This window comes from Olea europaea, chromosome 14 (assembly GCF_002742605.1).
Source record: "Olea europaea var. sylvestris chromosome 14, O_europaea_v1, whole genome shotgun sequence".
NCBI classification, from domain to species: Eukaryota; Viridiplantae; Streptophyta; class Magnoliopsida; order Lamiales; family Oleaceae; genus Olea; species Olea europaea.
Genome location: NC_036250.1, coordinates 2,129,185 through 2,156,924, shown reverse-complemented (window position 1 = coordinate 2,156,924; position 27,740 = coordinate 2,129,185). Strand labels below are relative to the sequence as shown.

General features: G+C 33.6%; 4 protein-coding genes and 1 pseudogene across 9 annotated transcripts in view; 2 read left to right on the top strand and 3 right to left on the bottom strand.

Moving 5' to 3' along the window:
- Positions 1–965: 965 nt before the first annotated feature.
- On the bottom strand, positions 966–2,145 carry LOC111408760 (abscisic stress-ripening protein 2-like). Of its 2 annotated transcripts, XM_023038526.1 has the most exons (3): positions 1,826–2,145; positions 1,510–1,660; positions 966–1,400 (listed from the first exon to the last, which is right to left on the bottom strand). In XM_023038526.1, exons 1-3 carry the CDS (start codon positions 2,080–2,082, stop codon positions 1,212–1,214), a joined length of 597 nt encoding a protein of 198 aa, XP_022894294.1. In that variant the 5' UTR covers positions 2,083–2,145; the 3' UTR covers positions 966–1,211. The 2 variants fall into 2 exon arrangements, with proteins under 2 accessions (XP_022894294.1, XP_022894293.1); XM_023038525.1 differs by having other exon boundaries at positions 1,510–2,145.
- Positions 2,146–8,597: 6,452 nt separating this feature from the next.
- LOC111408758 lies at positions 8,598–10,951 on the top strand (annotated as a pseudogene).
- A 71-nt stretch (positions 10,952–11,022) lies between these two features.
- Positions 11,023–13,720, bottom strand: LOC111408759 (thioredoxin Y1, chloroplastic-like). Of its 2 annotated transcripts, none has more exons than XM_023038523.1 (4): positions 13,450–13,714; positions 12,338–12,426; positions 11,903–12,080; positions 11,023–11,381 (listed from the first exon to the last, which is right to left on the bottom strand). In XM_023038523.1, the coding sequence occupies exons 1-4, from the start codon at positions 13,630–13,632 to the stop codon at positions 11,328–11,330; spliced, it is 504 nt and encodes a 167-aa protein (XP_022894291.1). In that variant the 5' UTR covers positions 13,633–13,714; the 3' UTR covers positions 11,023–11,327. The 2 variants fall into 2 exon arrangements, with proteins under 2 accessions (XP_022894291.1, XP_022894292.1); XM_023038524.1 differs by lacking the exon at positions 11,023–11,381 and adding an exon at positions 11,390–11,725 and having other exon boundaries at positions 13,450–13,720.
- Positions 13,721–16,873: 3,153 nt separating this feature from the next.
- LOC111409604 (citrate-binding protein-like) lies at positions 16,874–17,957 on the top strand. Its single transcript, XM_023039631.1, has 2 exons — positions 16,874–17,195; positions 17,422–17,957. Exons 1-2 carry the CDS (start codon positions 16,890–16,892, stop codon positions 17,806–17,808), a joined length of 693 nt encoding a protein of 230 aa, XP_022895399.1. The 5' UTR covers positions 16,874–16,889; the 3' UTR covers positions 17,809–17,957.
- A 287-nt stretch (positions 17,958–18,244) lies between these two features.
- LOC111408757 (sterol 3-beta-glucosyltransferase UGT80B1-like) overlaps positions 18,245–27,740 on the bottom strand; it is a 10,539-nt gene continuing 1,043 nt past the window's right edge. For 2 of the 4 annotated variants that reach the window (XM_023038519.1, XM_023038518.1), the window contains exons 3-15: positions 26,518–26,666; positions 25,811–26,062; positions 22,826–22,937; positions 22,191–22,361; positions 22,000–22,063; positions 21,565–21,622; positions 21,277–21,454; positions 20,832–20,962; positions 19,963–20,065; positions 19,672–19,748; positions 19,446–19,493; positions 19,161–19,310; positions 18,245–18,619 (exon numbers count right to left, since the gene is read on the bottom strand). In XM_023038519.1, the coding sequence (XP_022894287.1) occupies positions 18,419–18,619; positions 19,161–19,310; positions 19,446–19,493; positions 19,672–19,748; positions 19,963–20,065; positions 20,832–20,962; positions 21,277–21,454; positions 21,565–21,622; positions 22,000–22,063; positions 22,191–22,361; positions 22,826–22,937; positions 25,811–26,062; positions 26,518–26,666 (1,694 nt within the window). In that variant the 3' untranslated portion in view covers positions 18,245–18,418. The remainder of the gene's footprint in view (positions 18,620–19,160; positions 19,311–19,445; positions 19,494–19,671; positions 19,749–19,962; positions 20,066–20,831; positions 20,963–21,276; positions 21,455–21,564; positions 21,623–21,999; positions 22,064–22,190; positions 22,362–22,825; positions 22,938–25,810; positions 26,063–26,517; positions 26,667–27,740) is intronic. The other 2 variants (XM_023038520.1, XM_023038522.1) reach the window with 2 other exon arrangements.

Here is a 27,740-nt window from a genome sequence, read left to right as displayed (position 1 = left end):
TCCTCGAGACATACGCCACCTACATGCCTCCTAGGACCTGGGTACCTAACAAACAAAGCTAAACACCCAAGGATTCTACATCAACCCTGATACCGCTTGTCAAACAATTCCATTACAAGTAGGACACTCTTTATAAATAGAAATTCTCTTGGATAAAAACATCCAACCAACACGATCCTACTAGAAGTACACTACATACCTCGTTGCCTTTATTTCAGGTATCAGAAGACCGCTATTGTGATCAACCCGAATCATCAAACTCGGAAAATCAGCAGGTACGATTTTTGGTATCATCACTAAGTATTTTTGAAATGAATAAACAAGTTTTATTCTCCAACGATCCCCATTCCCTTATTCACCTGCTCAAACCATCACCAGTCAATTGCCATCACCACCACTACCTGAACACAACGATTTAGATTTTCTTTTATCCTTAGAATTCATTAAAATCTATCGGCAAGATGGTGACTTAATTCTCGTGCAGTTAAGAATAGTAACAGGTATCATTTACTACCTATTCAGAATATTCTCTATTCACAGTTATTGCTTAATTACCACTCTTGCTTTAAAATGAGTATTTTATTGATTTTTCTTGCATTATTTGGATATTTGCTTTCGTAGGCCATGTAATGTAAGAGCAACATGGTGCCACGTTTGTGGAAGATCATTATTATAGAGATAATTTTTTTTGGAAAACTGAAGGGCCCAACATTTATATCCACTGAGTTTTGATGTTATATTTATTTAATTCGGCATTATTGAAATCTAACTTCTTTGGTGGTAGTTGACATCTTAATTTCAAGGTGTAATTTTTTTTTTTTTTTTTTTTCAAGTTGTCAAAGACAATTAAATTGAGGATGACTTTGAACGTCTCCCAACCTAGGCAATTATTGAGATATTGATATAAAATTAAATAAAAATATGCTTCAATTAATAAAAAAAAAAAAAAAAAATTCTTAATCATGTCTCATGTAGAGCAAACCAAGAAGTAATTTTATTACCAACTCACACTAAACACAGTAAGATAATAGTGGCGTGGGCGAGGAAGGACTATAACACGACACCATATTTCTTACTTCAATGCTCTAGTTTTCTGAGTTAGAGTCCTCCCCGTCTCGCATTACATAATTAGAACAATATTGATATTGGAATTTTATTTATAGCATAGCACATGACAATAGAAAATTAAGACAATATATATTTTTAAATAGTTAAAACAAGTGGTGTTTCTTCTTTCCCTCTCCCTCTGCCCTTTCTTCGTCATCCTTGGCCTCTTCCTTCTCGTGATGCTCATGGAAAGCATATCCACCCGAACCAACCCCGACAGCTGCTGCAACTCCTTCTTCTATCTTGTGCCTTTGGGCATGCTCGGGGTCTTTCTTTGACTCGTGCTTCTCGTACTGAACGTGATTAAGGAATAAAGATAGTAAAATATTTATCATGTCCAATTGATCAGAATTGACGAATTATATTTTAATCTGCAATAAAAATAAAAGAAGAGATATTTACCAAAGCGAAAGCCCCAGAAGCGAGGGCTCCCATCTCTCCGAGGTGTTCCTTATGCTTATGTTCCTTCTTTTCTTTCTCATAATCATCAGTTGATTTTTCATAATCATCAGACGATTTTTCATAATCACCACCGCCAACGGTTGTGTTGTATCTGCCACCAGCAGTCTCGGTATTATATCGGGCACCACCAGTGGTTGTATTGTAGTCGTCACCTGCAGAATCTGTGTTGTAGCGGCCACCACCAGCAGTGGTATTGTAGTCGCCTCCACCAGTCGAATAACCACCACCAGTTGATTTTTCATAATCACCACCGTATCCGGTACGGCCGGCGTTTGGATTGTAGTCGTCACCAGAAGTATCTGTATTGTAGCGACCACCACCAGCAGTGGTATTGTAGTCGCCACCACCAGTTGAATAACCACCACCAGTAGTGGTATTATACTCGCCTCCAACACCAGTTGTCTTGTAGCTGTCACCAGAGCCATAGGTATTCTCAGAGTAGGCGGGCTTCTCCTCATCCTCATCGTCCTTGTGACGGTGGAAGAGGCCGTGGTGCTTCTTCTCTTCAGCCATTTTACTATTAATGAAAATTACAAAGTGAATAATGATTCAGAGATGTGTGTAATTGGATGGAGTGGGTGCATGCTATTTATAAAGTTTGATTGCATGGAAATTGGACCGTTGAGATGCATAAATGGAACAATATTACTTGGACGGTTAGGATACTATATATTCGTTACAATATAGTTCAAAGTTTCAGCCTTGGAGAAATAACACGTGGCCAAGTTCAACTGCACAGTGCCGCACCAATTAAATACCGATCGGTGTCGGCATCAGGAAATAATCATATCTTCCACTCATTTTTACAACGGGGAAGGCCAAAGTGACAAGTTGTCACCAAGAATCGCCCTTCTGCAAGAGAGAATTTACAAAAAATAAGAGAAAAGAGAGAGAATTTAAAATTTGCTGACTTATTTTAAATATTGAAATATAAATCAATATATAAGAGTTTGATACTTCTTTTAATCTTGTTTGTTTTAAGATTTAAAGATTGCAACGAAATGTGGCATTCATCCTTGTCCCTCTTTCAGTTTGAGGTTCTTCCCCTTGCAATGCCTCCTATCCCTCCTTAAGGACGGGATGGGGCGAGGCCGTGAGAGCGGTGTAAGTCCCAAGAATCTCCAACCCATTCAGAGTGGAGTCCTGCGTGTATTAAATTCAAAGAAATTTTTTGTCATTCCTATTAAGGTCAAATCTCTAATCTTAATATGGTATCATGTATATGTTATTATATTATAATGAGCAATTTGATCAATAAAACTCAAAAAGATTACATGAATTTCAAGATTATATCCTTAACACAAATCGCCGTCTTGTGAGTGTATGCTAATTAATAAATCTCATAAGGTGAAGTATCAAAATATAAATCAATATATAATTACTTGTACTATTCTTCTTAAAAATGTTAACTTTTAAGACCGAACTCCATGTCTTAGCCATATTCGGTATAATTAAAAAAGTTGATAAAAATCTAAGAGTGCTTTTGATTGCCAATATTTTTCATAGAAAATGTCAATTTTCTATCCAAATTTCTACTTTCGTGTTTTTTGATTGATATTTTTTCATGGAAAATATTTTCTTACTTTTGTTCACATTATCATATTTTTCTTGAAATAAGAAAAATATTTTCTTTAGGGGAGTGGGTTTTTATTTTTCAAGTAACTCTCTCGTTCTTTCTCATCTATCAGCTAATGAAAAATGGACAAGTATAACATTTTTAAAAGATTAAATTAATCAAACATATTTAATTGACAATTTTCATGTAAATAAGTTATTTCCATATAAATTCATCAAATATCCTAAGTTTAAATCAACAATTAATTTTAATCACACATTTCATAGAATTCATAATTTTTATTAACCTTTCAACCACATATCATCAACTTTTATAAATATTTATTGAAAATTAGGTTTTAACTACATCAAACATGTGCTTAGTAATTCACTCCCTCTAGTTGAGTCTTCATATCTAAATGAACATCTATACATTATCCATTTTTCTTTATAATGACCATGTAATGGAATCCTTGTTAATTTGATGCATAGGAGAGGAAATTTTCTGCACATCGTGTATTCTTTCTTGTGTAATACAATATTTTCAGCAATCCACGATTACAATGAAGATGCTCTTAATACGCCCTATTTTGGAGTCCATTATTAAAAAAAGAATTTTGAATAGTATTTTGAGGAGAATGTGTCGTTAAAGAGTAGGAAAAAAATTTGTGTTTAAATTTATAATATTTTATTGTGTGAATGTATGGTTGAAAATAATTTTATTGCAATTTTTTTTTTTAAAACAATAGTCACCAAACAGGGGCTAAATTTTAAACAACTTTATCATTTGTATAGTTCCCAATCTTCAGCTCTTAGAGCAATATGGTCTCTAACCTAACCTATTTTGGACACATCCTCTTCGTTTGTTCTTAATCAACTAAAATGTAAGTACTGCCATTCATAAAGCACAGACAGTCCATGTTTAAGTATGTCCTCTCCAATGGTTTTTCTAACTGAAGTATGACTTTCTAGGGACCATTTGTGCTTTAAAAAAAAAAAAAAAAAAGGAAGATCGACGACTAAGCATGTTCAAAGAGTGCTTATAAATTTTCAAATTATAAATTAATAGAAATAAGTAATGAAAAAATATTTATGTATATATCGAAATATATTAATAAAAATTAAAAAATAACTTGAGTACTATAAACATAATACAAACAAGTACTCCTGCTATTAAAACTTCATTACAAAAATATGAAAAAAAAAAATTAATATCTATAAGCTTCATTGTCAGGGGTGGACGCGAAAATTTTTAGTTAGAGGGTACAGTCAAACTCTGTACAAATTGAATACTTTGTTCTTGATTTTGGAATGATTTATACCCGACCTAAGAAAATACAGATTTACATTTAAAAAACATTTATTCATTAATATTTTGCTCATCATTTTCATCCATTTGATTTTAAACAGTCATTTCATTAATATTTTGTTCATTACAAGAAATTGCATATTTATGTTTAAAAAAATTATAGTGTATTAAAATACAAACAATCAATTCAAGTCATCGAAAGGAAAAACATATAACTAATATTCAATAAAATAAATATATTTCGTTAAATATAAGTTAAATTGTATATAATCGATTTAGACACATTCTATGTACACAAATAAGATAAGAGAAAATGCAAATTTATGTTCTAATTAATTAAAAATTTAATTGGAAAGTGAAAATTTGTAGTAGATGTGACGATTTGTAGAAAAATTATAGACAAATTTAACAAAATTAGAAGGGTTTAAGTTTTGATAAAATGTGTGAGGGAGTATGTGAGATTGAGTAAGGGAAAAAAACTTCAAAATTATTGTAATTTTGCCCCAATTTGGTGGAGGTTAAAATCAGACTTTTAGTATATTTTAATAAAAGTTAAAAAGTTAAGGGTTTCATAAGATATGTTATTAAAATTAATTGTTGATTTTGATTTAGATTTCAATCGATATCAAACAAAATTTATCCCAAAAAATAAATAAATAATAAATAATAATAATAATAATCAAAAGTTTGGGGGGGGGGTCATGTGACCCCCCAAGACCACCGTTGGGTCGCTCATGTTCACTGTCAACCGTTCTCATTGTTTTCTTTTAAGTGGCTTTTAAAATTTCGTAGAATGCACGCAAAGGACGTGTTAAAGATATACAATAGATTCTGTTATAACACACAAATCGAACGACTGTTCTATCATTTTCAATTAATGATCATTCTATTTTTAAATAGTTGAACCATAATAAAAATCAAAATTTATTGAGTTACACTCTTACTTAGCTAGAATGAAATCGAAATAATTCCTTGGTTGATAATAATATAATTACTCTTTAACTAAATGCAAGGGTAAAATCGTCAACAATAAAAACGATAAGAAAATTGCAATATAATTACTCTTTAACTAAATGCAAGGGTAAAATCGTCAACAATAAAAACGATAAGTTGATAATAATATAATTACTCTTTAACTAAATGCAAGGGTAAAATTGTCAACAATAAAAACGATAAGAAAATTGCAATATAATTACTCTTTAACTAAATGCAAGGGTAAAATTGTCAAATAGGGTTGCCTTATCCATAAATGTCAGTTTCCATCAATCACGTCTGTCGGCACTGCTTTTTTGAAAAAAAAAAAAAGAAAAAAAGAAAAAGAGAAAAAGAAAAAGAAAAAGAAAAATCTGTCGGGAAGATTTAACAGTTATAACTCAATATATATTCAGAATATTCTCTATTTCTTTACTAAAGAGATTACCATTATTGCTAATAAAGTGACGCTGTTGACTGGGTTAATTTTAATTAACAGCCACTGAAGTTTGTTAAAAGTTTCAAAATGATCATTAGAGTAATTTTCAATCACTCAGGTTTTCAGTGGTTATATGATTACTCGACTGAAAACGTTAAAAAAATCCTATGTAGTGCCATTACATATCAACGTGGATACGAATGACATTAACTAGTATGCCACGTCAAATATAATAGTAGATTTTAATTAAAAAAAACACCTTTAAGTTTAGAGACGTATTCTTGTAATAAGCTTTCATGCTAAATGTTTTTTACCACGCAAATATTATTAATTCGAACATAAACGTCATTCCTAAATCCCCAATTTATTGATCCCCAAGATTAATTGCCGTTTGTATCTACCATGGTTTTTTTTTTTTGTTAATATTTCCAATCAAGTGATCTTAGTGTAACGGTTAAGAATTTTAGTGACTACTACTTTAAGAAGAATAAGATCATTTTAACCCTTTGATACATGTTTATCGTTGACTCATAATGTATGTGTTTAATTCAAAATTTCTTTCTAAAATATTTTATACATGAAAATTAGTTTCTGATCTTAGGTACTGAATAGTAAATATTTAAAAAGCAAATTATACTCTACTCTATGCTAGATCACAAAAATCCAGTAATCATATCAAAGAAGGAAAATAAAGATAAAAAATCTGAAGGATAATGCTTTCATTTGGGCCACAAGTTAGAGATAAATGGCAAGACACGATAGACATTTAAACAAAAATCTGTTATTGGTTGGCCATAGAATTTATAGTTTTCTTATATTTTCGTGGGACATATAGTGCCGAAGTAATGCCACGTTTGTACACGACGGTATATATGTATAGGAATGCTACAGAAACAGACTATACACATTTCGATATATGATCGAAGAGTTTGAAGGAAAAAAAAAAAACACCCAACAACTTGCTGTCACTTTAGTCTATTTTTTGTTTCCTATTTTTTAGCCTGTCTGTTTATCATTTTCCTACAACGTATGTGTTAGGAAAAATGAAGGGCCCAAGATTTGGATAAAAATGAGTTTGCTTTTAAAATTTAAACTTCTTTTCATTTACACGTTATTTCAATAAATAATTTTATACGTAAATTTAAAAAAAAAAATCTTATTTTTTAGCCACACGTGCTAAAAAATTCAAATTCTTACAAAAAGAAAAAAAATAAAAAATAAAAGAGCTCGAAAAGAAACTGGATTTATTCATTTTGGCATTAAGAGTAACCTCTTTGATTGTGAGCATCTGATTTTGTGAGTTGGACGTGTGTAAAGTAGATTAGAGTGGTATCTCATGATTTGGGCAGACATCCAATAGAATTGGCCATTGGAGAGAGGGTTGGATTTTTTTGGGATAATAGCATATTTGATCCTCAACCTTTCAAAAGCATATGGGATATACCATAACTTAATAAAAAAAAAAAAAATAAATAAATAAAAATATCCGAACGTATGAGAAAATAGGCATGGTAAATCACTATGACAGAATCCATTAGTTTTTCCCATTATCTCACTCGATTGAACTTCACTTGTTATTTAACCCAAAATATTCATTTTCTTGCAACATATATGCCCGTATGATATTTTCAACTCAATTTTGTTGTCTTCTCCCTTGTTTCTTGCTGCAAATATGGCAAGAAGGGTATATGCCGATATGAAAATTTCATAGATCTAAAAACTTCTTGGACTTATGCAAACCCGTTTGGGAGACGTGAATCTGAATTATGAGTCTGACAAGACTTCAATCTCTCCAATTGAGTTAAGTATTGGCCATCCAAAGAGTAGTGTTTGATTAGACTCGAAACCGGCTACATTTGGTCACTTTAAAGACAAGACTTTCTATCCATAATAGAGTTTTGATAAGCCCTCACAAAAGTTCGTCATCTGACTCTTCGAAATGTCACTATAACATAATATCAACATAGTATATATTTGATCCTCTCAAATTAATTTTCATTTTTTTAAAAATCAAAATGTCTCACACATGCAATATTTGTAAATGAACTATAACAAAAACTTTAAACTTAATGCATTTTTATATTATGATACTAAACCAAACTATATGATCTAAAAAGCTTAAACTTTTATAGTAATATTTTCAACATCATAAACATAAATGATAAGTTATATTTTCTTGCGAATTGCTATACAGGTCGACCAACTATAACAATCATTCATAGTGAAACTAACACGAAATGTCTAAAAATCTCGTATTCGTGCAACTACAAATACATTTGACTTTCACATTTTGCATTTCCAATAGCCTTTTGCCAAAGAGAAAAACCATTCCAAAGAGAAGAAAATGTTTCTTAACAATGAATATTGAGATTTCAAGCAAATTCATACTTGCTTCTACTTTGGGCGATTTGACCTTTGAATCCAATAAAATTAAAGTGGAAATTGACATTTGAACCGAATTTCCAAAGTTATCATCATCACTGTATAGAATATATGTGCCTCAATGATAACCTACAGATTTAATTTCAATTTTTGTTTATATATACTTGGACTTTCATCACATACAACAATCCAAAATCAACCCCCCCCTCCCCCGAAAAAAAGGCTTTAAGCTGGTGGCATTCTATCAAGACTTCGAAAGCGATTGTGTTACATGTATATAATGATTTATATATACATAATGTGGTAAAATATAATTGGATCAAAAAATTTTCAACCAAATAAAAAAGATAAAACTTCACCATTCTCTTTTTGATAGATCATTTGTATATAAATTATTATGTAAATTTTCACGTACAAGTAGAATTATTCCTTTCAAGGTATGATGTCTCGAATTAGTTCAAACTTAACACATAAGCAATTGCATTTAAAGTGGGAGAGAAATTAAAAAGCTTATAGAAGTGTTCCCGACGTGCGGTATTAGTCTTAACGAGATGGTTTTGGGGAGGATCAAGAATTATGACTATTTCAGTACGTTTGATATTCCTGACGTGCGGTATTAGTCTTAACGAGACGATTTTGGGAGGATCAAGAATTGCCCGTTTCAACACGAAAAAGAATTTCATATGCCACTTTCTTGTGTTGAAGACGAGTAATACCTCCTAAATGTATTTGGTCTCACTCAATTTCATGAAAGATAAATTTGACAGCAGTGGAGTGGAGATGATGATTTAGAGGTTGTCATATCATATGCATGTATGATTTGAATCCACAACACACCCACCGCTAAAAAAATATACTGAAAAATAATCAGGTGAAAAAAGGGTAAAATCAACAGAAGCGGCTTCTGAATTTTAAATCTGATATTGCAAATAGAAGAAACTATATATGAGTCAAGCTCGATGGGTAAAGCATGAAAAAACTGAATGAAATGTTCATCAATCCAGAGGCGTTTCTTAGAAGGTCACTGTCAAGAGAAGTATAGAGTAAGAAATTGAATTGGATGGGGTACGTTGCTGTGGCCACAGATGAGGAAAATCAGTGTTAAGACGGAGAGAGGTCCTGATTGCGTGGAGAGGAACAATTAGGGTATTGGAATGGGTGAATGATTTTGAATTTGGATTGGTTCCGGCACCAGAAATCTTTGAAAGAATGGTAACCCTAAAGTGCATCATGGTTGGTACTCCATCTACACTTCAAATGATCCAAAATCGCCCTTTAAGAAGACCAGTGCCAGACAACAGGTAAACTTTCACGCCACATTCACTTGCAAACTATGAATTACTACAAATCGTACAACCCGGTTGGGAAGGAAGGAGAGGAGGCACTTGATTTTCATCTTTCTTTAGTAAGGATATAAAAATTTGCTCTTGGTTTGTTATGGCTGATGAAATATTTGATGGGACACTTTCTTTTAAGCATTTTGAAAACATTATTTGGTAAAAAAAATTTCACTATGAAACAAGAAATATTATATACCACCCTACTCTTCTTCTTTTCTCCCTACCAAACACAACAGAAAACCTTTGCATGCCATTTTGTCTCCTAAATGCACCACAAGAGATGCAAAGCTAAAATTACCCATTTCTTGTATCGTTTTCCAGGTTCTTACTGAGGTTAGAAGACTGGTAGAAGAATACAAGGATGAGGAAATCAGCATAACTATTACAGGCCATAGCTTGGAAGCAGCAGTTTCTACCCTAAAAGCAATTGATATTGTTACCAGTGCATACAATTTTCTTAATACCTTCTCTAATCTACAAAGTCTTTGAGTTCTGCGTATAAGGAATGCCCGAGATGATGTTCCTACCTACCCATTGATAAATTACAAAGATGATGGTGAAAAGCTGCCCATTGACACCAGTGAATCAAACTCCTTGAAAACTCCTGGTAATTTGATAGCTTGGAGGCTTATTTACATGGAGTTGCAGGCACAAAAGGGAGCGAAGGGGGATTCAAACTGGAAGTTAATCGCGACATCATGCTTGTTAATAAATTGCTAACTTTTATAGGAAGAATCTCAACTTTCAGCTTTGCAACACAAATTGCTTACTTTTCAACATTTTCAATTAAAATTAACACTGGGTTGCTCCTATAGAGCTCACATCACAGTTCATCGACAATTTATACCACATTTACTTTATCTTGTAATATAGGATACAAGGGACAGGAAAAATGACCATATATAGCATACCTTCAATTACACAGGTGTTAACTGACATATGATAAACTAGTAACATCAAGTTTACATATCGACAAAACAATTCCTCTTAACATTTTACTTATTCCCCCTCTAATCCAAAAATCAACTCTCATATGCTAGTCAAATTTCAAAGAACCATACATGCTTACAAAAATTTTTTAGAGCAAAGAGTTTCATTCAGCTACATTTGTACATAAAATAAATAATATAACTAAAAAGGGTAATGTTAATTGTACGAGTAACGTTATTTACAGCCGACTATTGTAGTAGTCATCTTATGTGTCAACTTGTTATTTGAGATATTAGCTTGTTATTGAGGCAACATAATTACAGGAAACTATTACCTAAAATAATAAGCTGTCATATAAGATGATCATTGTAGTTGCTGACTATGAATAACATTATTTTTATTCTATTTAGTTGTAACACATTAGTCTCCAAGAATTTTGATGACATGGAATGAATTCAAAGAAATTCAAGGTATTCGTTAGTTGGCAGCAAAGGAAAGCTATTATAACATCACATAGAAGTAATGAATAATGAGAACCAGATACTTTCTCGAGACTCTGAAAATCAATTTCTTTTCATAATATATGTAATACTATCTCAAATAGTATGACACTGTTAAAGAATTTCAATTTCTTAACTAGATTGGTACATCAACAGAGAGGATGTGTGTTAGAGAAGAAACCAACAATCCTTACCACATAATCTTAGACAGCAGCATCAACTTAAATGAAATGGTAATAATCCATCTATTTGGCCTTTGGCAATTGTGAAATCATGTCAAATCCTATCAAATCAGATGCGGGGGGAGCTCACCACTGAAGCTACTGCTTAACTTAAAGTGAAGCTTCAATACGTTGAATGAGCAGGTCAGCAGCCATTGCACCTTCCTGCAAATTTGATTTATTTATTTTTTTTATTAGAAAAAGAATAACAGCACAACATGATTAAGAATGTCAACGATTTTGGAACTTGACCATGCTGGATTGATGCCTTCTTCCCTTCTGGTCATTCCTTTTCACCAAGGGACCCACAAGGTGCTAGATATCAATGTAGTTAGATATCAATTTCTAAGTTTATGGGTACAGGTTGGGTATCTTCCAGTGTCTTTTGAATGAAACTATAACATTTTAGTCTAATTCCGTAGGGTAGCTAGATACTGAGTAGTATACAGTCCTTTCCCTTTGTGGGGTGTAGATTGGAGTTGAATCTAGCTCAGCTGATGATGTCCAGCCTGGTTAGACACAACTTTTGTATGACTTGAATGGAAATATGGGGACTGCTACCCTTGATAGTAAATATAAAGTCATAATACAGAAGGACAAAAACGGAAATCACATCCTAGTTAATCTTCTAATTAAATGTGAAAAAGCATTAGAAGATGTTCAATCAAAGAAAATCAATTACTTACAAAGCGGTCGCATGGTTTCCCATCCTTAAACAAAATGAAAGTTGGCAATGCCTGTATTTTGTACTTTTCAGCAATGATAGGGTACTTCTCTGTGTCGATTTTCACTATTTGGATTTTATCACTCATTGAATCACTGACTTGTTCTAGAATAGGAACCATAAACTGGCAAGGACCACACCTACAAAATGCAAATGCTATTAGATTATTTACAGATTCAACCATGGATTTTCTTACCCTCATTCCCGTCGCCTAAGAAACCACAATAACTTCACAAAACTAAAACCAGAGCTCGAAAAATACTCTTGAAGTTAAAGGGTAAAGTCCAGTTAGGTACAAATTGATCGATTAAGCTAGAACAATTAAAAAATATCTGAACAAAAATCCTCCTTTTGTAGGGGAAAGCCTAGGGCTGAAATAACAAAATCACTAGCTTACCAAGTGGCATAAAAATCAACCAATACTGGTTTATCAGCATTTTCCAACAAATCATCAAAGCTAGAAAATGTCTGCTTCTTGGCCTCAACCTGACAGGAAAAAGATAGCTCACAAAAGAAAATGTTAACTACCTAAAATACTTACAGCTGGATAAAGCTAGCTCACAAAAGAAAAAAAAAACTAAGTTGGAAAATCGCATTACACATTATGCTGCAGTACACAGACACTGTAATTGTAAGAAAATTTTTTCACCATAAAGCATCTCAAACTTCATAAACAGGTCTTGTACTACGCATCCAACAACAATTTTTGCACTTACTAAATTTTCAAATACCCATAATTTTCTTTGAAACAGCTTTGAACTAGTTGTGCGGCACTATAAAGCTGTCAACACAGGTTATGAGTGATACCAATCCAAACTCAAGGTCTAGTTGGATATGAAGCTCAATCTTACCCTACAGTAGCATTAAAGGTGTAACCATACACCCAATATGATGTCAAACCATGTTCAATTTCCTAGATATTAGTCACGTGTTTTTAAAACTGCTGACTGAAGCTCAATTTGATGAATGGATATTATTAAACAACTCAAGCACTGAATTACACAAAATGCAAATGGTGCATTGTATTTCTGTTAAAAAGATCTCATGCATTCAATTGACAGCACATGAAAAAGAGAACTTTAGAGATTCCAAGATTATATTTTTATTCCCTTATTATAGAATCCAAACTCCATGCTTCGGGCTATTTTTCTACGAACCTCCCCTTCGAATTTTTCCCTCTTCCTTTAAATAGTCAAAGGTTCAGCGTCTATGTTGAGTCACAGTGGAGCCCTATTTACCATGAATTGTAAAAATGTGAAGCACAGGCATGAATCCTGAATTTATTCATTTAAAATAAAGCCAAAAATTCGAACTTGTGTAACTAAAATTCCAATAAATATAAAATTACCAGACCCGAGAGATTATTGAAAACTTCACGAAAATAATCCAACTACACCATACTGAACATCCAATTGACTCTAGTTCATAAAACCCACAAACAAAATCCAGCAAAATATTCATAACTTCTTTCCTTTTTTCACAAATGAGCTGAAAATCCAAAGTAATTACCAGAGGAAGAGTTCTCGGACCGAGTTTGGATAAGAGCCTTCGGTTTCGAATTGTTAAGGCACGAAGCTCATTTGGAAATTGAAGGGAGGACAAGTGGCAAAACTTTATTTGTGAATGTACTGATGATGAAGAGGATACGGCTACGTTTCCGGGAACTACAGCCGTTGCTACTGAAATCGCCATTGCTTCCAATAAAATGGGAGAAAGGCCAAGAATTAGGAGATAATATCAACATGCTGGGCGATTTGCGCAAGAGGAGATAGACCCGCAATAAGGCCGTGTTTGGATAACTAAATTGTAGGTGGCAAACTGGAATCTACTCATGGGTTATTATGTCAAAAGGCATGTTTGATGTAGATTTTTTAAGAATAAATTTTTGTGAAAATTAAGTTTTTCTAAAGAATGTGTGATTAAAATGTAAGAAATATTTATTACTTCATGTGCAAATTTATTTTATTGGAAGAACTTGTACTTTAAATATAAGTTTGAAGAAAAATAAGTTTTAAATACTTTCTACCAAACAGGAGCCAATGAGCGCATTCCATGTGTAGGGGATTGTGTGACGATGGTTTCTCACTGGTGAGGAAAATTAATAGACGTGACAAAATGTACTGGCTAGCCTAGAAAAAATGTGTAAGTCGAAGAACATTGTTGTTTCCTCATCCTTAACGCTTTTCAAGCTTATTACGCCACACTATGAAAATTTTATCCTTAGGGTGGCGGATCTTCAAAGCCCGAAGGGATGTTGGAATCAAACACATTGACGAGCGCTTTGTACCATTAGATAGCGAGATTAGAGATTTGTACTTCATTAATAAAAGGGTCTTGAGTACGATTAAAATTGACAGTGATGACGAAAAGTCTCAAAAACCCCAAAAAAAAAAAAAAAATATATAGAGGAACACAAACAAATAAAACAAAAATCGTCAAATGGGATAAATTTTTCCACTTATCGAATATCAAATTGGAATATTCCAAAAATATTGTCAAATAAATTAGTCACATTCATCAACAACTACTGACGGAGGAACAATAGCTAGTGAATAAAGCCAGGCAGACAGGCTAAAAAATAGGGAATCAGAGGACAGATTGATTTGACAGAAATTGTTTTTTTTTTGAAAATTTTGAAAGTGTCCAGTCATGCTTCGACACGGGGCACGCACAAATCATTGACAATAATATTAAGAATCTACAATGGGGACAGAGGTATTACAGTGGGCAAGTGACAGCTTGTGGGATGTATGATAAATTATTTAGGGTTAACCTAATCCATGATGTTGATGAAGGGAAGGTGACAGTTTATCTTGATGGTGAACAAAAGATAAGAGGGCCTTGGAGACTTGTATTTCAAATGTGGAGTTTATGCAGCACCAAAAGGCATCAGTTACAATATGTAATTTAGGTGGAGAGACTGAAAATTATACAAGAAATAATGATACGTGTACAATATGGGACAGCATATTTACTGTAGTTTCTTTATACTCATATGATCAGTCATTAGTAAATATATTTGACATGTTTGTACTCATGTTGTCGTGTTGCTGCTAGAAATATATATTGAAGGCTTTTTTTTCTCTTTTGAAAATCGAATTTAAATAAATAAATAAATCTGGCCATTTAGAGAACGTAAACTTTCACACAAACAATTCGATCTCTATAAAGTTCAAAAGAGCAATTGAATCTAAATATTGATGTTTTCAAATGAGCCACCAACAAATACGGATATGTTAAAGATAAAATTCCGCATTGAAACTCCCCAAATGGGCCGAGACAAGCCGATCTCCAAAATAGGTTGAGACGAACCAATTCTCTTTTCCCTCGACCTCAAGGTCATTCACTCGGTCCACGAAGTGGGGTTAGTGATACTATTAAGAATGAAAATAATCATGCAATGGCACCCAAACATGTTAACTCGAGAGTGTGCTCCTAAAATCATGCCAACATTCTTGCAAAATCTTTTTCACTAATTCATTACAACAAATTTCTAGATTCTATCCAACGAATCTGGATATTTCCATGCTTATAATGAAAGGCCACAGCTGAAAGGGTCCGATTGCTGTTAAGAATATGTTGAAGTCATGGCTCTTTCAGTGATTTCTTATTCGACATCCCTAAGGAAGAAGATCAAGTTGACTATTGCGAACAGCTTGATCGCACTCTCTCCCTTTAACCCTTTAAGCATAATGCGGCAAAAGAGAAGGTAGAAAAATACATGGACCGACCTCATCATCTTCATCCCGTAGCCCATAGGAACTACAAGATCATCCTAAAGTAATCTTTTCAAGAGTGATAGTGATGTCTTAACTTATCTACTAAAATACTGATTAAAGAGGGACACCTTTGATTGATTATAATTTTTACGGGCGACAAACAGATTAGTCACGGGTGGAACCCATATGAGTTCTTGTATTAAAAAAACAATAGATAATATTTTTATTATTTAAATAAATAATGCTCATGGACATAAAGATGCCAAACATATAAATCCAACTGCATATGTTCCACAGCAGTACTTTTTGTGACAGATTTATTTGGGATCACTAGTAAATATTCACTAGGCTTGTCTTCGTTTCATAATGGCATAGAATATTCCTCAGATAAATAATTTTTCTATGGGAAATAAAATCAGCAGGCAGTGCTTGGGACAACTTTATTGTTACAATAATTTGTAATAAAAACATATTATGAAGGTGGTTGTCTCAGACGTGGCTATTTGAGAGGATTACTCTAGTAGAACACTGGTTCCGTGAAGCAACTTGATTGAGAAAATGGGTCAGTGTAGACATCGGTTTTTGAAGGAGAGATGGATCATAATAACTATAACTATATCTCGCTAAGTTAAAACTTGACTTACGGGTTTATAAATAATAGGCTACCTGCCTACCTCTCTTTACAAGTCGATTTTAAGACTTCTGAAGTGAATAGTGCTCAAGATTTTCTGAAACTACCAAAGAAATCTTTTTTTAGTTTTGTAATGGAATAAAAAAATTGAGTGAGCTACATGAATTCTCCACGACTTCGTTCTTAAGCCCTTGATTGTTTATAGAAGTAATGAAGAATTCAGAGACGTGTGGTTTTTCATGACTCCATTCTTAGGTCCTTGATTTTTTTATCACAGAAAGTTCCATTTCTTTGATCTCGTCCTTGGAGAGTAATGAGAACTACTAAGAACTTAAAATTAACCATTTCAAAGTTGGATATAGCAGATTTTCATGGTCGTAGGATGAAAAACCAAGAATAATTAATTATAGGAATGTCCATCAAGATACATTTATGCACAAGTCCTTCCAATAACAACCGGGAGCCTGTTTTTGTATTCTTTTATTACAAGACATTTTATTCCCCCACAAATTCTGAAAGAACAACTAGAAAACACCAAAACATGTATTGATTATAATAATTTACCTATAATGCAACCAGCCTACTTTCATTATATAAACATGCCTGGGCATTTGGATTTCTTGCAGTCAGTGAAAAACATGGATTTTTCCTACAAAAATGTGAGTTTTCTTGTAGTATTCTTGACTGCTGCTTACTTTTTTCTGCTAAGTTGTGCTGATCCTACAGAAGGGTTCACCAATGTGCCATTAACACAAGAAAATTTCGAAATCCAAAGGCCATATGATATACCCCTTGAAGAGAGATACAGCTTCTTAAATGGAACTCATCGGCTATGGGTTTATGCAAACGATAAGCCACATGACCCCAACAGTCACACACAGCCACGAACAGAAGTCAGGATACGTGTAAGAATTCTCGTCTTGTTTTCCTCCATTGGTAGCGCTCTCCTAAAAGTACTGACAAGTAATCTCAACTATTAGTTATAGATATAAGAACTTTTAATATTTCGATTCAAAGAAGTATTCTATTACATCCTTGTGAAGGTCAATATTACCTCAGATGGCGTATATATGTTATATAAGGCGTTATTTCTTCCTATGATTTTACCATGAGTCACAACCTTTTTTGCAGGGGCTTGATTACTATTCTGGTGTATGGCAATTTGAAGGCCATGCCTTTGTGCCAAATGGAACTTCTGGTGCCACAATTGTGCAAATTCATGGTGCATCCCATGGGGCGACGACGATAATATTAAGAATCTATAATGGAGACATGAGATACTACAGCGGTCAAGTGGTGGCAACTGACCTATACGATAAATGGTTTCGTGTTAATCTAATACATGACGTCGATGGAGGGAAGGTGACATTATTTCTCGATGGTGTAGAAAAATTCGAGACAAAAGATCAAGGGCCGGGGGAGTTACATTTCAAGTGTGGAGTTTATGCTGCACCAGCAAATATCAGTTACTATATGGAATCAAAGTGGAGAGATATCAAAATATACAAGCAATACTGATAAATTAATCTCATTTGAATCTATGATGAATTAGCGCGTGCGAAAATATAAATAACAAATGCTGGAAGGATTAATTTCACAGCTTTATTTTGTGGTAAAATCAAGGGTCGAAATAAAATCTTCTCTGTCTAAACAAATACACATCTGTTGAATAACTTTGTCTAAAAGCTGCTTTATATTTCATTTTCTAAACACTCGCTCACGTGCAGCTTGATTTTCAACTTTTCATTACGGACATAATAAGTGAAATTTTCTAAAATGAGGAGAGAAGAGACTTTAATGCAGGACGCTTTGAACATGACACGTACACGATGCAACCAACGAACAAGCATTCAGATAAATGTTGCAAAAATGAATAAACATTTTCAGTCCATAAAAAATATCATCAAAATTACAACTGCAAATGCAGGAATAAATCCTCACCAAAGGTCAAACGAACAAAAGAAAAACAAAAAACTTATATTGTTTCGCCATCTGTCTTTACTGTAAATGAGTTTTGAGACATTAATGAAAAGAAATACTATGTTACAAAATTACAAAACAACCAAAAAAAGGAATCAAGTAATAGGTAATTATAGTCTGTCTGATAATCTGTTGTCTGAAAACACACCTAAGAACCACAAGGTAGGCAGCACAATCTTCCAATCTGAGTGAAAATGCGTTGCAGTGGATTTGGATCGTCATCTTTTTCTGAAGGTGATACATGGAATGGTACCTCGGGAGGCAGATGCCTGTGGAATGCATTGACTGCACTTCCAACACCATCCTCATTCTTGATTAACGCTGCTATTTCCGTTGCTTGAGATTTCACCTGCAAGAAAAGGTTCACAATATTAATCTAGCGATGCAATAATATTATTGTTTTTCTTATTAAGGGGGCATATTGTTAAGCTGTGGAGCCTAACTATTACCACCGTGCAGAGTCCGTATTCGGGTTGACCCTTTCATCAATTAAATAGTGAGCTGTCATTAGGGTTTATTTTATCATCATCAAAAGAGAAAGATGTTAGAGAAAAGAGGGTGTATAATTTCTCTTGTAAACTTCTAAATATTGAATTACTGCAGTGACGGACGAGAACGTAATCTCACACTAAAGCAAACCTATATAAATCTTGCATGTTCTTTTATTATGTTAATGCAATTTTCTTGCTCTTGGTGGTGTAGAATTAAAGTTTCTAATTCTCAATATATGGTTCCAATTTTATACAGGCAACTTTGCAATAGCTCTTTTCTTCTTCTACAGAGGCTTACTTAAACAGTATCCTAATTTCTAGTGACCTCAAACATTACTTGCAAAAATTTGGTATGCAATGACATTTATGGCACAGGATAAATGGCAATCAGATTTTTACCTCTGGCTGGAGCATGAACCTTATTGCTTCTGAAAGAGCTTCAACACTGAGCTGAGATATAGGAATGGGAGCAGGTCCCAGCCCTCTCTGATGAATTCTCTCTCCCCAGAAAAACTGATCTCCGAAGAATGGAACTATAGTTGTTGGACACTGCATTGAATACCGCAGGCCGAAATTTAATATCAAAATGAAGTAATTCAGTCATTCAATTCGACTCTTTTCACTAAGTAACCATTCCCTAATAATTATGTTGGCGTCAAAACAAAAAATGTAGAAGGAAATTACCCCAGCTTTTAGTCCTGCCGCTGTAGTTCCAGCACCACCATGATGAACCTGCAAAAGTGTATTCCCGATCCCAGTGAGAGCATCAGAATCTTAAAAATGCTAATCCCTCTACATTAATGTGCAACCACCTTTTATTTCATTTATAACCAAGGATGAGCTATTTCTGTTTCGCTGTCCTCTCACCGCTCGAAAAGATAAATAAATCTAAAGGTAGCTTTGAACTCACCACAGCTGTACACAGGGGAAACAACCAGTCATGAGGGATATCCACGAGAAGGAAAACATCATCAGGAATCTCTGTATCTGCAATCCAAATATGAAACAGAAGTTCTTCAGAAAAATACCCATAGAACCCTTTTCATGCTCTAATGGTGTTGGAGTTGTGTTTCATTCCCTTGCTATATGAGAGTTAATATGGCAATTATTATAAAGACTTTCAACGATGCCAATAAGCAATAAGAGACAGAAAGATAAATAATAATAATAATAATAATAATAAAAAACAAAAAATACTTACTATTACCAAGATCTCCCCACCCTTGATCAATTATTCCTCTCTGTCCTGTATTCCTTAATGCCTCCAAAATGATATTAGTAGTTTTCTTTGAATCCTCAAGAGGCTAATCAAGCAAATAAACACCAGTATCAATAAATCTTCAAACCAAAAAATTTCAAGGGTTACACACTAAGGTACACATCTTTCTGCACAATGAAATCGCGAATTATGGCATTTAACATAATTCTTCAGAAAACAAAAAAAGGAACTTCGTGACCTCTTTCATCTTTTTGCTGATTGCATTGCAAATTTTCACCTTACACACTTGAATGCACATCATATCGAGTCAAACTGATTTGTATGGATAATCGCACAAAATTTGAGAACAAGTGCAGCGTAGGTTCAGAATAATTAATCCCAACAGCTGCAAAAAGCTTCCTCTACAATATAAAAAGCAAATTTATTCATGCTTTTATTTTTTCGTTCTTCAACACTGATGAACATGAATCATTTAAACATTAACAACTTGGTGTATATATGAAATTCATATACTGAGATCAAATTATAACAATGTACAACAATATATGCCTAATACAAAAGAGATTAACACATGTAAAGAAACAAGATCAAATGATAACAATGTACAGCAATATATGCCTAATATGAAAGAGATTAACACGTTTAAAGAAACTAGATTGTATTAGGGGAACATTGCTATCACATCTTCTTTTCCTTTTTTGTGTGATTTAGGGGGCAAGGGGTCTGAGTCACCATATAAATCAATCATCAAAAGAATGTAAAGAAAGACTGCTTATAAAGTCATACGATACCAAAATGAACAACTGTGCTTATAAGTTTAAATGAGAATAGCAGAGAGTTGACACTCATACCATGCTCCCAAATCCAATATAAATAGGTTTGGATCCCTTCTGGATCCACCGAACAAATTCTTCAGGAGGTTGATACTTTGACCCAAGATTTAAAAAACAATAACCAACAACATCAACCAGTGGGCCCCAATCTGCACATCACTTAAATGCAATTAGTCCTTCAATAAGATTTTGATAAAAAAGCATCAACAAAAACAAACTTTTTGTGGCATGTTTGGTTCACAATGCTGGATAGGGGTGATAGTATTAAATAAGAAATATAAGATAAAACCTTATTCATAGTAGTGTCCAGTGCCGTGTTAACCAAACGTGGTTTATGTAGATAAAAGATGTTAATAAAATACAAAGTTGAACTTTCATCCATGACAACATTAACCAATATTGACTTATTTAGAACGTAAATATCATTAAATCAACCAATGCTATGCCATAAAGATGTACTTGCCTTCTGGCTTGGACACAACATGCGGACTCCACATATAGCCTGTTGGCAGATGAGATATTGACCCGTGATATGTGCTGAAGTATGCAATAGGGGGAAGCTTCAGCTTCTTTTTCCTAAAGTCATTAATATACCCCCTTATGCCCCACCATATTAGTAAATCCACAAGAATGTATGAAAGCTGGATCAATAAAGAAATATTAAGCAGAATATTTTGTTTATGAAATCCATATAAAAATTTATATCTAGATTGCAAAGGTAAGAAGAGTCCACAGACAACTTAAAACATACCCAGTATCCTGCACTTTGTGGTACATGTGCAAATGGGTGAGGAAATGCATATGTGGGCCTGCCTATTCAATACACATGTTAGAATTTATAATTTTTTCTTTCCTTTAGTTAAAGAGTACATGTAGTATATGACCAATAAAGAGCCAAATTAATACACATATATTTTGAATTCTAGAAATAAATTTAGCTACCCAAACCTTTTGTTATCAAGTTCATAAAGCCAAAAACCACTCCTCGAAACATCAAATACTGCAAATGTGGTTATTTGCACATGTAAGCTATTTTCATCATTTCTCAAGAGGAAATGTAGAGAGATTACAATTTTTGATGATATATTTTTATGAGACCATTCAACTCAGTATTAGTTCAATTACTTAGAATAGTAAGTGAGACAGAGAACTTAGAAACATAAACAGAAATAAAATGTAAACTCACGTCCAAGGCATCGTGAAGAAGATATGCAAGGGTACATCAAGATATTCAGCAACATGTGCATGTCCTGACAACAATTAGGAAATATTAGAAGTGAAATACAAATGCTTCCAAAAACAAAATATGGGCAGTCTACTATTATAACTTTAGCAAAATTTGTAACATTCAAACAGATAAACATTAAAATAACAAACCATAAGCAGGAGGGTTTGCAATAATTGCTTGAGCCCTGAACGGTTCACCATTTTCTGCATCAGGTTCTGTGCAGGCTGGAAGGAGAGATTCAATAATGGCTTTTATTTGCTTCCTTTGTACAGATATTTCTCCAGGCGCTGATGGTATAAGACCTTTATTTCTAGCCATATCTACAATACAAGAAACACACTCAGTGAAGTGTCACATCATTGATGATTTGATTCTACTAATTAAATTTCAGAAGCTGATTGAGAATTCAACTGCTGCATTACTGGAAATTATAGAACTTGCAGTCAAGTAGTTAAAGACTATTGAGTCATTAATTGAACAAAAGTTCACTCATATGAAACTTTGACTTGTACAAACAAAAATAGTTTTCCATATCTAAATGAAGCCATGAATTAGAAGTGAACCAGATAAAAAAGAGGGATTATTGTTCTTCCAAGGGTGGGGATTGGAGGCAAATAATAAAATAATGGAACGAAAAGAGAGACAGAGTAATTGCATTCTATATTTAGGATTCCAAGGTCAAAGAAGACATGTAACAATCCTAATGGGAGTTGACGCTCCAATGGATCTACTAAAGTTCATTTAGTGATGACAAGAACGCATATGCATGTTGAGGGCCTCTTACATCCAGCCAAAACCCGGGGGTCACCACCAAGTGGGTAAAAATCTACTCCAGCCGACTTCACAAATCCACGGAAGTTAGCATGAGTTGCCAACCTAACACGATGACCATATTCCTGTAGCCAAGATTATAATTGATTGAAATCAAAGAATTGAATTATTTACAAGTGCATAAAATGCTAGTTCCATATAAAATGTAAAGAATGCACTGCAATGATGTGTAGAGCTGAATATTAAACAGAATGCAATGTAATAATGGAATCTATTTTGTCAAGCTTGTCTTTTGGAAACAAGAAAATGAAGCAGACATTAAAAGCCTTCTTTACATTTCATTCACACGTCCTTCATTTCAATTATTTTAACAACAATATCTTGATTAACATTTGGTAGAGGTAAGACTACTAAAATACTTTAGTACCTGTTTGAGCCACATTCTTTAAAAATTCATTATTCGCCTAATTCATTTTCATCTACACAATTCTCCCAATAAAATAATTTTACGCGTTAACCCAAAATTTTTCCCTTCTTTTTAACCACACATTCTCCAAAAAAAAAAAAATCACTATTACAAAACTCAATTTTTCAAAAAATGGTGTTCAAACAAGCCCTTAATAATATTGAACTTTTAGCCTCGCTATTCTTTCTCTGTCTACACCTTCTCCCTGTCTATGCGTCTAATTACGACAACAAACATCGTCGACCATATCATGGCCTATTTGTCACCAAAGTACTAGACCAATTTAATTCCAGCAAGAATTGACATCAAATATTTCCAAGAACTTCCCAGACCATCTTTATATGTTCAGACATTCTTAAAACATCTAAAAGATCACCTTGAAGCAGCAAGAAGTCATCAAATCTTGTTGGATAAAGAACACAAAAAAACCAGTTCTATAATCCCAGTCAATCTCTTTTAACAATACCAAGTTATTAGTTATGTAGACAATAGTAGCAATGACCACTGAACAAACTACTTCAAAATTTTAGTTTTACACTTTAAAAGAAGAAAGGTATAATTCAGTGTCAGTCATCAATCGATACAGAAATTCAGTCCACCAATAACTTTTAAAGAAAACTCCTAGCGGCTAAATTTGCAGAGATGAATTGCTTAAAGATCAAATCTTTTGAGTTATTTTAATGGAAACAAAATTTCCCAATTTCAAAAGGTGAATATTATTTTAAACTACTCAAAGAGAGAAAATAGAAGTATTTCAAATTGGAGGGGGTATCAATTTTGTTTCTGGAAAGAAGGTCTAGAGCGATAGCCAATGGGATCCGAAAATAGTACTTTAGCTTAGTTGAGACAAGGATTGCAATGCCCACAGCAAAAAATAATAATTGTTCAAAAAAATATATAAATTCATCTACTCTATCTGCAAAAAATACAGTGAAATGAAGATCGCTATTGCAATATTTCCTGATTTACAAGAGTAGTGTATGATTGCATTTTCATACCACTCAAAAAACTAAAAATAAATAAATAAATAAGAGGCTCCTTTTTCAGCCATGCATCTACCCCATCAAAATTGGAGTGTGGTTTTACAAACCTATTAAACCAACTCATCTAAAAACTTAATGGTTAAGAGTAAAGATAAATTTATTTATGTATAAGTTATGTTCAACATGCCCTTCTAGTCAAAGGCCTAAAATGTGAGATGAACATCACTAATGCAATATTTCCTGATTTACAAGAATAACATATGATTGCATTTTCAGACCACTCAATAAGCAAAAAAAATAGCTCATCTTTTCAGCCATGCCCTCTACCCTATCAAAATTGGAGTATGGTTTTACAAACGTATTAAACCAACTCATCTAAAAACTCAATGGTTAGAGTCAAGATATGCTTATTTACGTATATGTAATGCTCAACACGCCCCTTCTAGTCAAAGGCCCAAAACATGAAATTTTCATAAATAGATTATGACTAGACTTTAACCGAATACATTGGTCTACGCTAAGAGCATCTCCAAGAAACTCTAAATACAAGACGATCTCTATTTTAGGGATCCAATTTTAAAAATAAACTCCAAGAGTCTCTCTCTGTTAACTGTTTCAAATAAATAATGCTCGAGAGTCAAAATCACTTTCTATTATTACTTTAAAATGATTGCATTTTAATAAGCTACGAGTTTCACTACTTTTCTTCTTAATTTATTTAAATTATATTTGAATTGACTGATCATTAACATGTAAAAATAGTGTTAAATTAAAAATGGGAAAAATCAATAAATATTTCTTGAAAAAGCAAAATGAAGAACTAAAATAGAGAGATCTAAATTTGAAGATGCTCCCTAATATGTAAAAGATACTTTTTATAAATAGAGAGTCTCTTGGAGATGCTTTGACATGTTTAACCATCTTATTCTCACCTAGAAGCTTTAGTGGTCAAAGAGATGACTTCATTTATTTAGCCCTTGTTTGAGCCCCATTCTTTGGAAAGAAATGCATTCTTAAACAGTGTTTTGATATCATTTCAACCACACATTCTTTAATAAAATAATATTACACGCAAATCCAAATTTGTTCCTTATTTTTTAACCACACATTTTACATCAATACCCTATTCAAAAATACATTTTTATGATAAAAATGGGGCTCAAACAAGGGCTTATATTTAATCTTCCACAGAACCTATCTGCAACCAACAAATTTCCAGAAGAGATCAACTCTACTCCCACGAAAGCTACAACATTTCTGTCTATTAACTTAGTTGTTGAAGTTCTACATGACTAAACCTTACATGAAGACACTACAGTCCCAGTTACCTACGACCATAATACATTAACTTACAGTCTTTTGAAGGCTAAACTTTTAGTTTTGAAACTCACAGAATGTCAAGTCATGTTAATTTCAGTAGCATAAAAAATATAAGATACTAGATGGAGAAAAAGTAGATGGGCAAGTGGGAGGCTAATAATAATGTGAAATGAGATAAAAACTATCGTAAATTTGTCCACTCATGTAAGTTTAAATTTAATTTACATACTTGAAGTCTCCTTGCCAAAGCCAGAAAGGGCTGAACATCTCCTCTTGTTCCAACTACAAGCACTGCAACGTTCAACTTTGGAATTGATTTGTTCAGATCAGGGGTGGATCTTGTGATGTAATCACTACTTGGAGGAACACCTTCAACTGAATGAAGTTCTAAGAACTCAGAAGTAACAGGTTCACTATTAGTGAGGTCAACCTCCACTGTTCCATCATTTTGGATCTTCAATAAGTCCATTATGAGCTTTTTCTGATTAGAATGACAAAAAAAGTGCAAGAACCAATCAGAACAAGGAAAGGGTAACAGTAGGAACAATGGCAGTACTCACTCGAAAGGATATATAAATTAAGTCTGCATAGCAAGCACTTATCCAGAAAGCGATCCCGAAATTTTAGTAAGGGAGATATGATATAAGTACAGGATGCAATGACATGTCCCCTCACCACAAAAATGAAAATATGTAACACTATATCTCACAATTTCAGTACTTTCTCCTTTAAAGCAACAGATAAGATACACGAGTCATTTATAAAGTAAAAGGACATCGAGCAAATTAAGTGGTACAAGATATCCAACTAAGAAAAATAAGCACACTAGTCTGTGTAAATTATCATCCTTATGCAGACACAAAGTACTCAAACTTCAAGTGTATTAATGAAGGAATGTTAAGTCAGGTATAAGATGCAGGTAGCTGTGAAATTCACCTTCTCACGTTCAGAAAGTCTATCGAATTTTAGGTCAATCCTTGTACTACCCCTTTTTTCAGTCATAGACCTTGAAATTGCGCCTTCCTGATTTTCAAAGAAGAGATTTCTGCCAGTTCGAACAGGTGCAGTGATGCAATGGTCCAAACCTTAAATAGAAAAATGCTTAAATAAGAAAAATTCAAATCTCTAAGCATAGAGAAACAAAACAAATACTTGCATCTACCTCACACTTTTGAGGCAGTGTCTTCATCACATAAGTTCGATTACTCAGATTATCACCAAAAGAAATGCATCATCAAAGTGCAGAGTAGTTCAAGAACATACCAAGCAGGCAAGTAACATGATACATTTGGCATAAAATAGCAAACTAGATGTTTGAACTAGTACCACCTTTCTAATAGGATAAACGTTAAATAATGTACAGACCAGATTCAGTCTTGATAGTGGATCTGGCTTTAGACGGGGATCCATCATCACGTCAAATTTCAGGACCACTCAGGTGATTCATATCAGTAAAGGGAAATAAGTTGGTAATGTCTTCCCCTTAAGACTGAAAAGAGAGCTCTTGCACCCGTTCTTCCCAAGAGAATTAGAAGCTGAAGACAAGACTATAGTGAAAGATCACTGAGAGTTTGTATGAATATGTCACACAGGGAATATAAAGCATGAGAGAGAAAATAGTGGGAGGAATAGGAGCCCATAATTCCAATAACTAAACCATAAGACCACAACATTTCTCAGAGCAGTTTGGGAACTTTCGGTTTTGCAATCAGGGGTGTGCTCTTTTCCCCCGACTTGACATAGAGTGAAACACAAAAAAAAAAAAGAAGAAGAAGAAACTCCTCTTCTTATTCATATCATTTGTTTTCTGATTAGTTGGAACAAACAAGTATGTACGCATAATTCCTAGTTTTGAACTAAGGACACGTAAATTAATGAAAGGAGATATAGAACGATAGGCAGAGTTTCTCAAATTTGAGAGAATCGTTTGGTGGACACCTAACTATTTGCTTTTTCGACTTTCAAAAGGCTTGCAAGTAATTCAAACTTATAATATGAGATCTCAATCATATACTTCCTAAATTTAAAGAACCTAGGATTAGTCAAACATTTCTCAATAAATGATGAGACAGAAACTTCCAGTCTACATATCTACGATCCTAATTCCTACACCCCACCCCCCCCCCCCCCCCCCCAAAAACCACAAAAACACACAGACA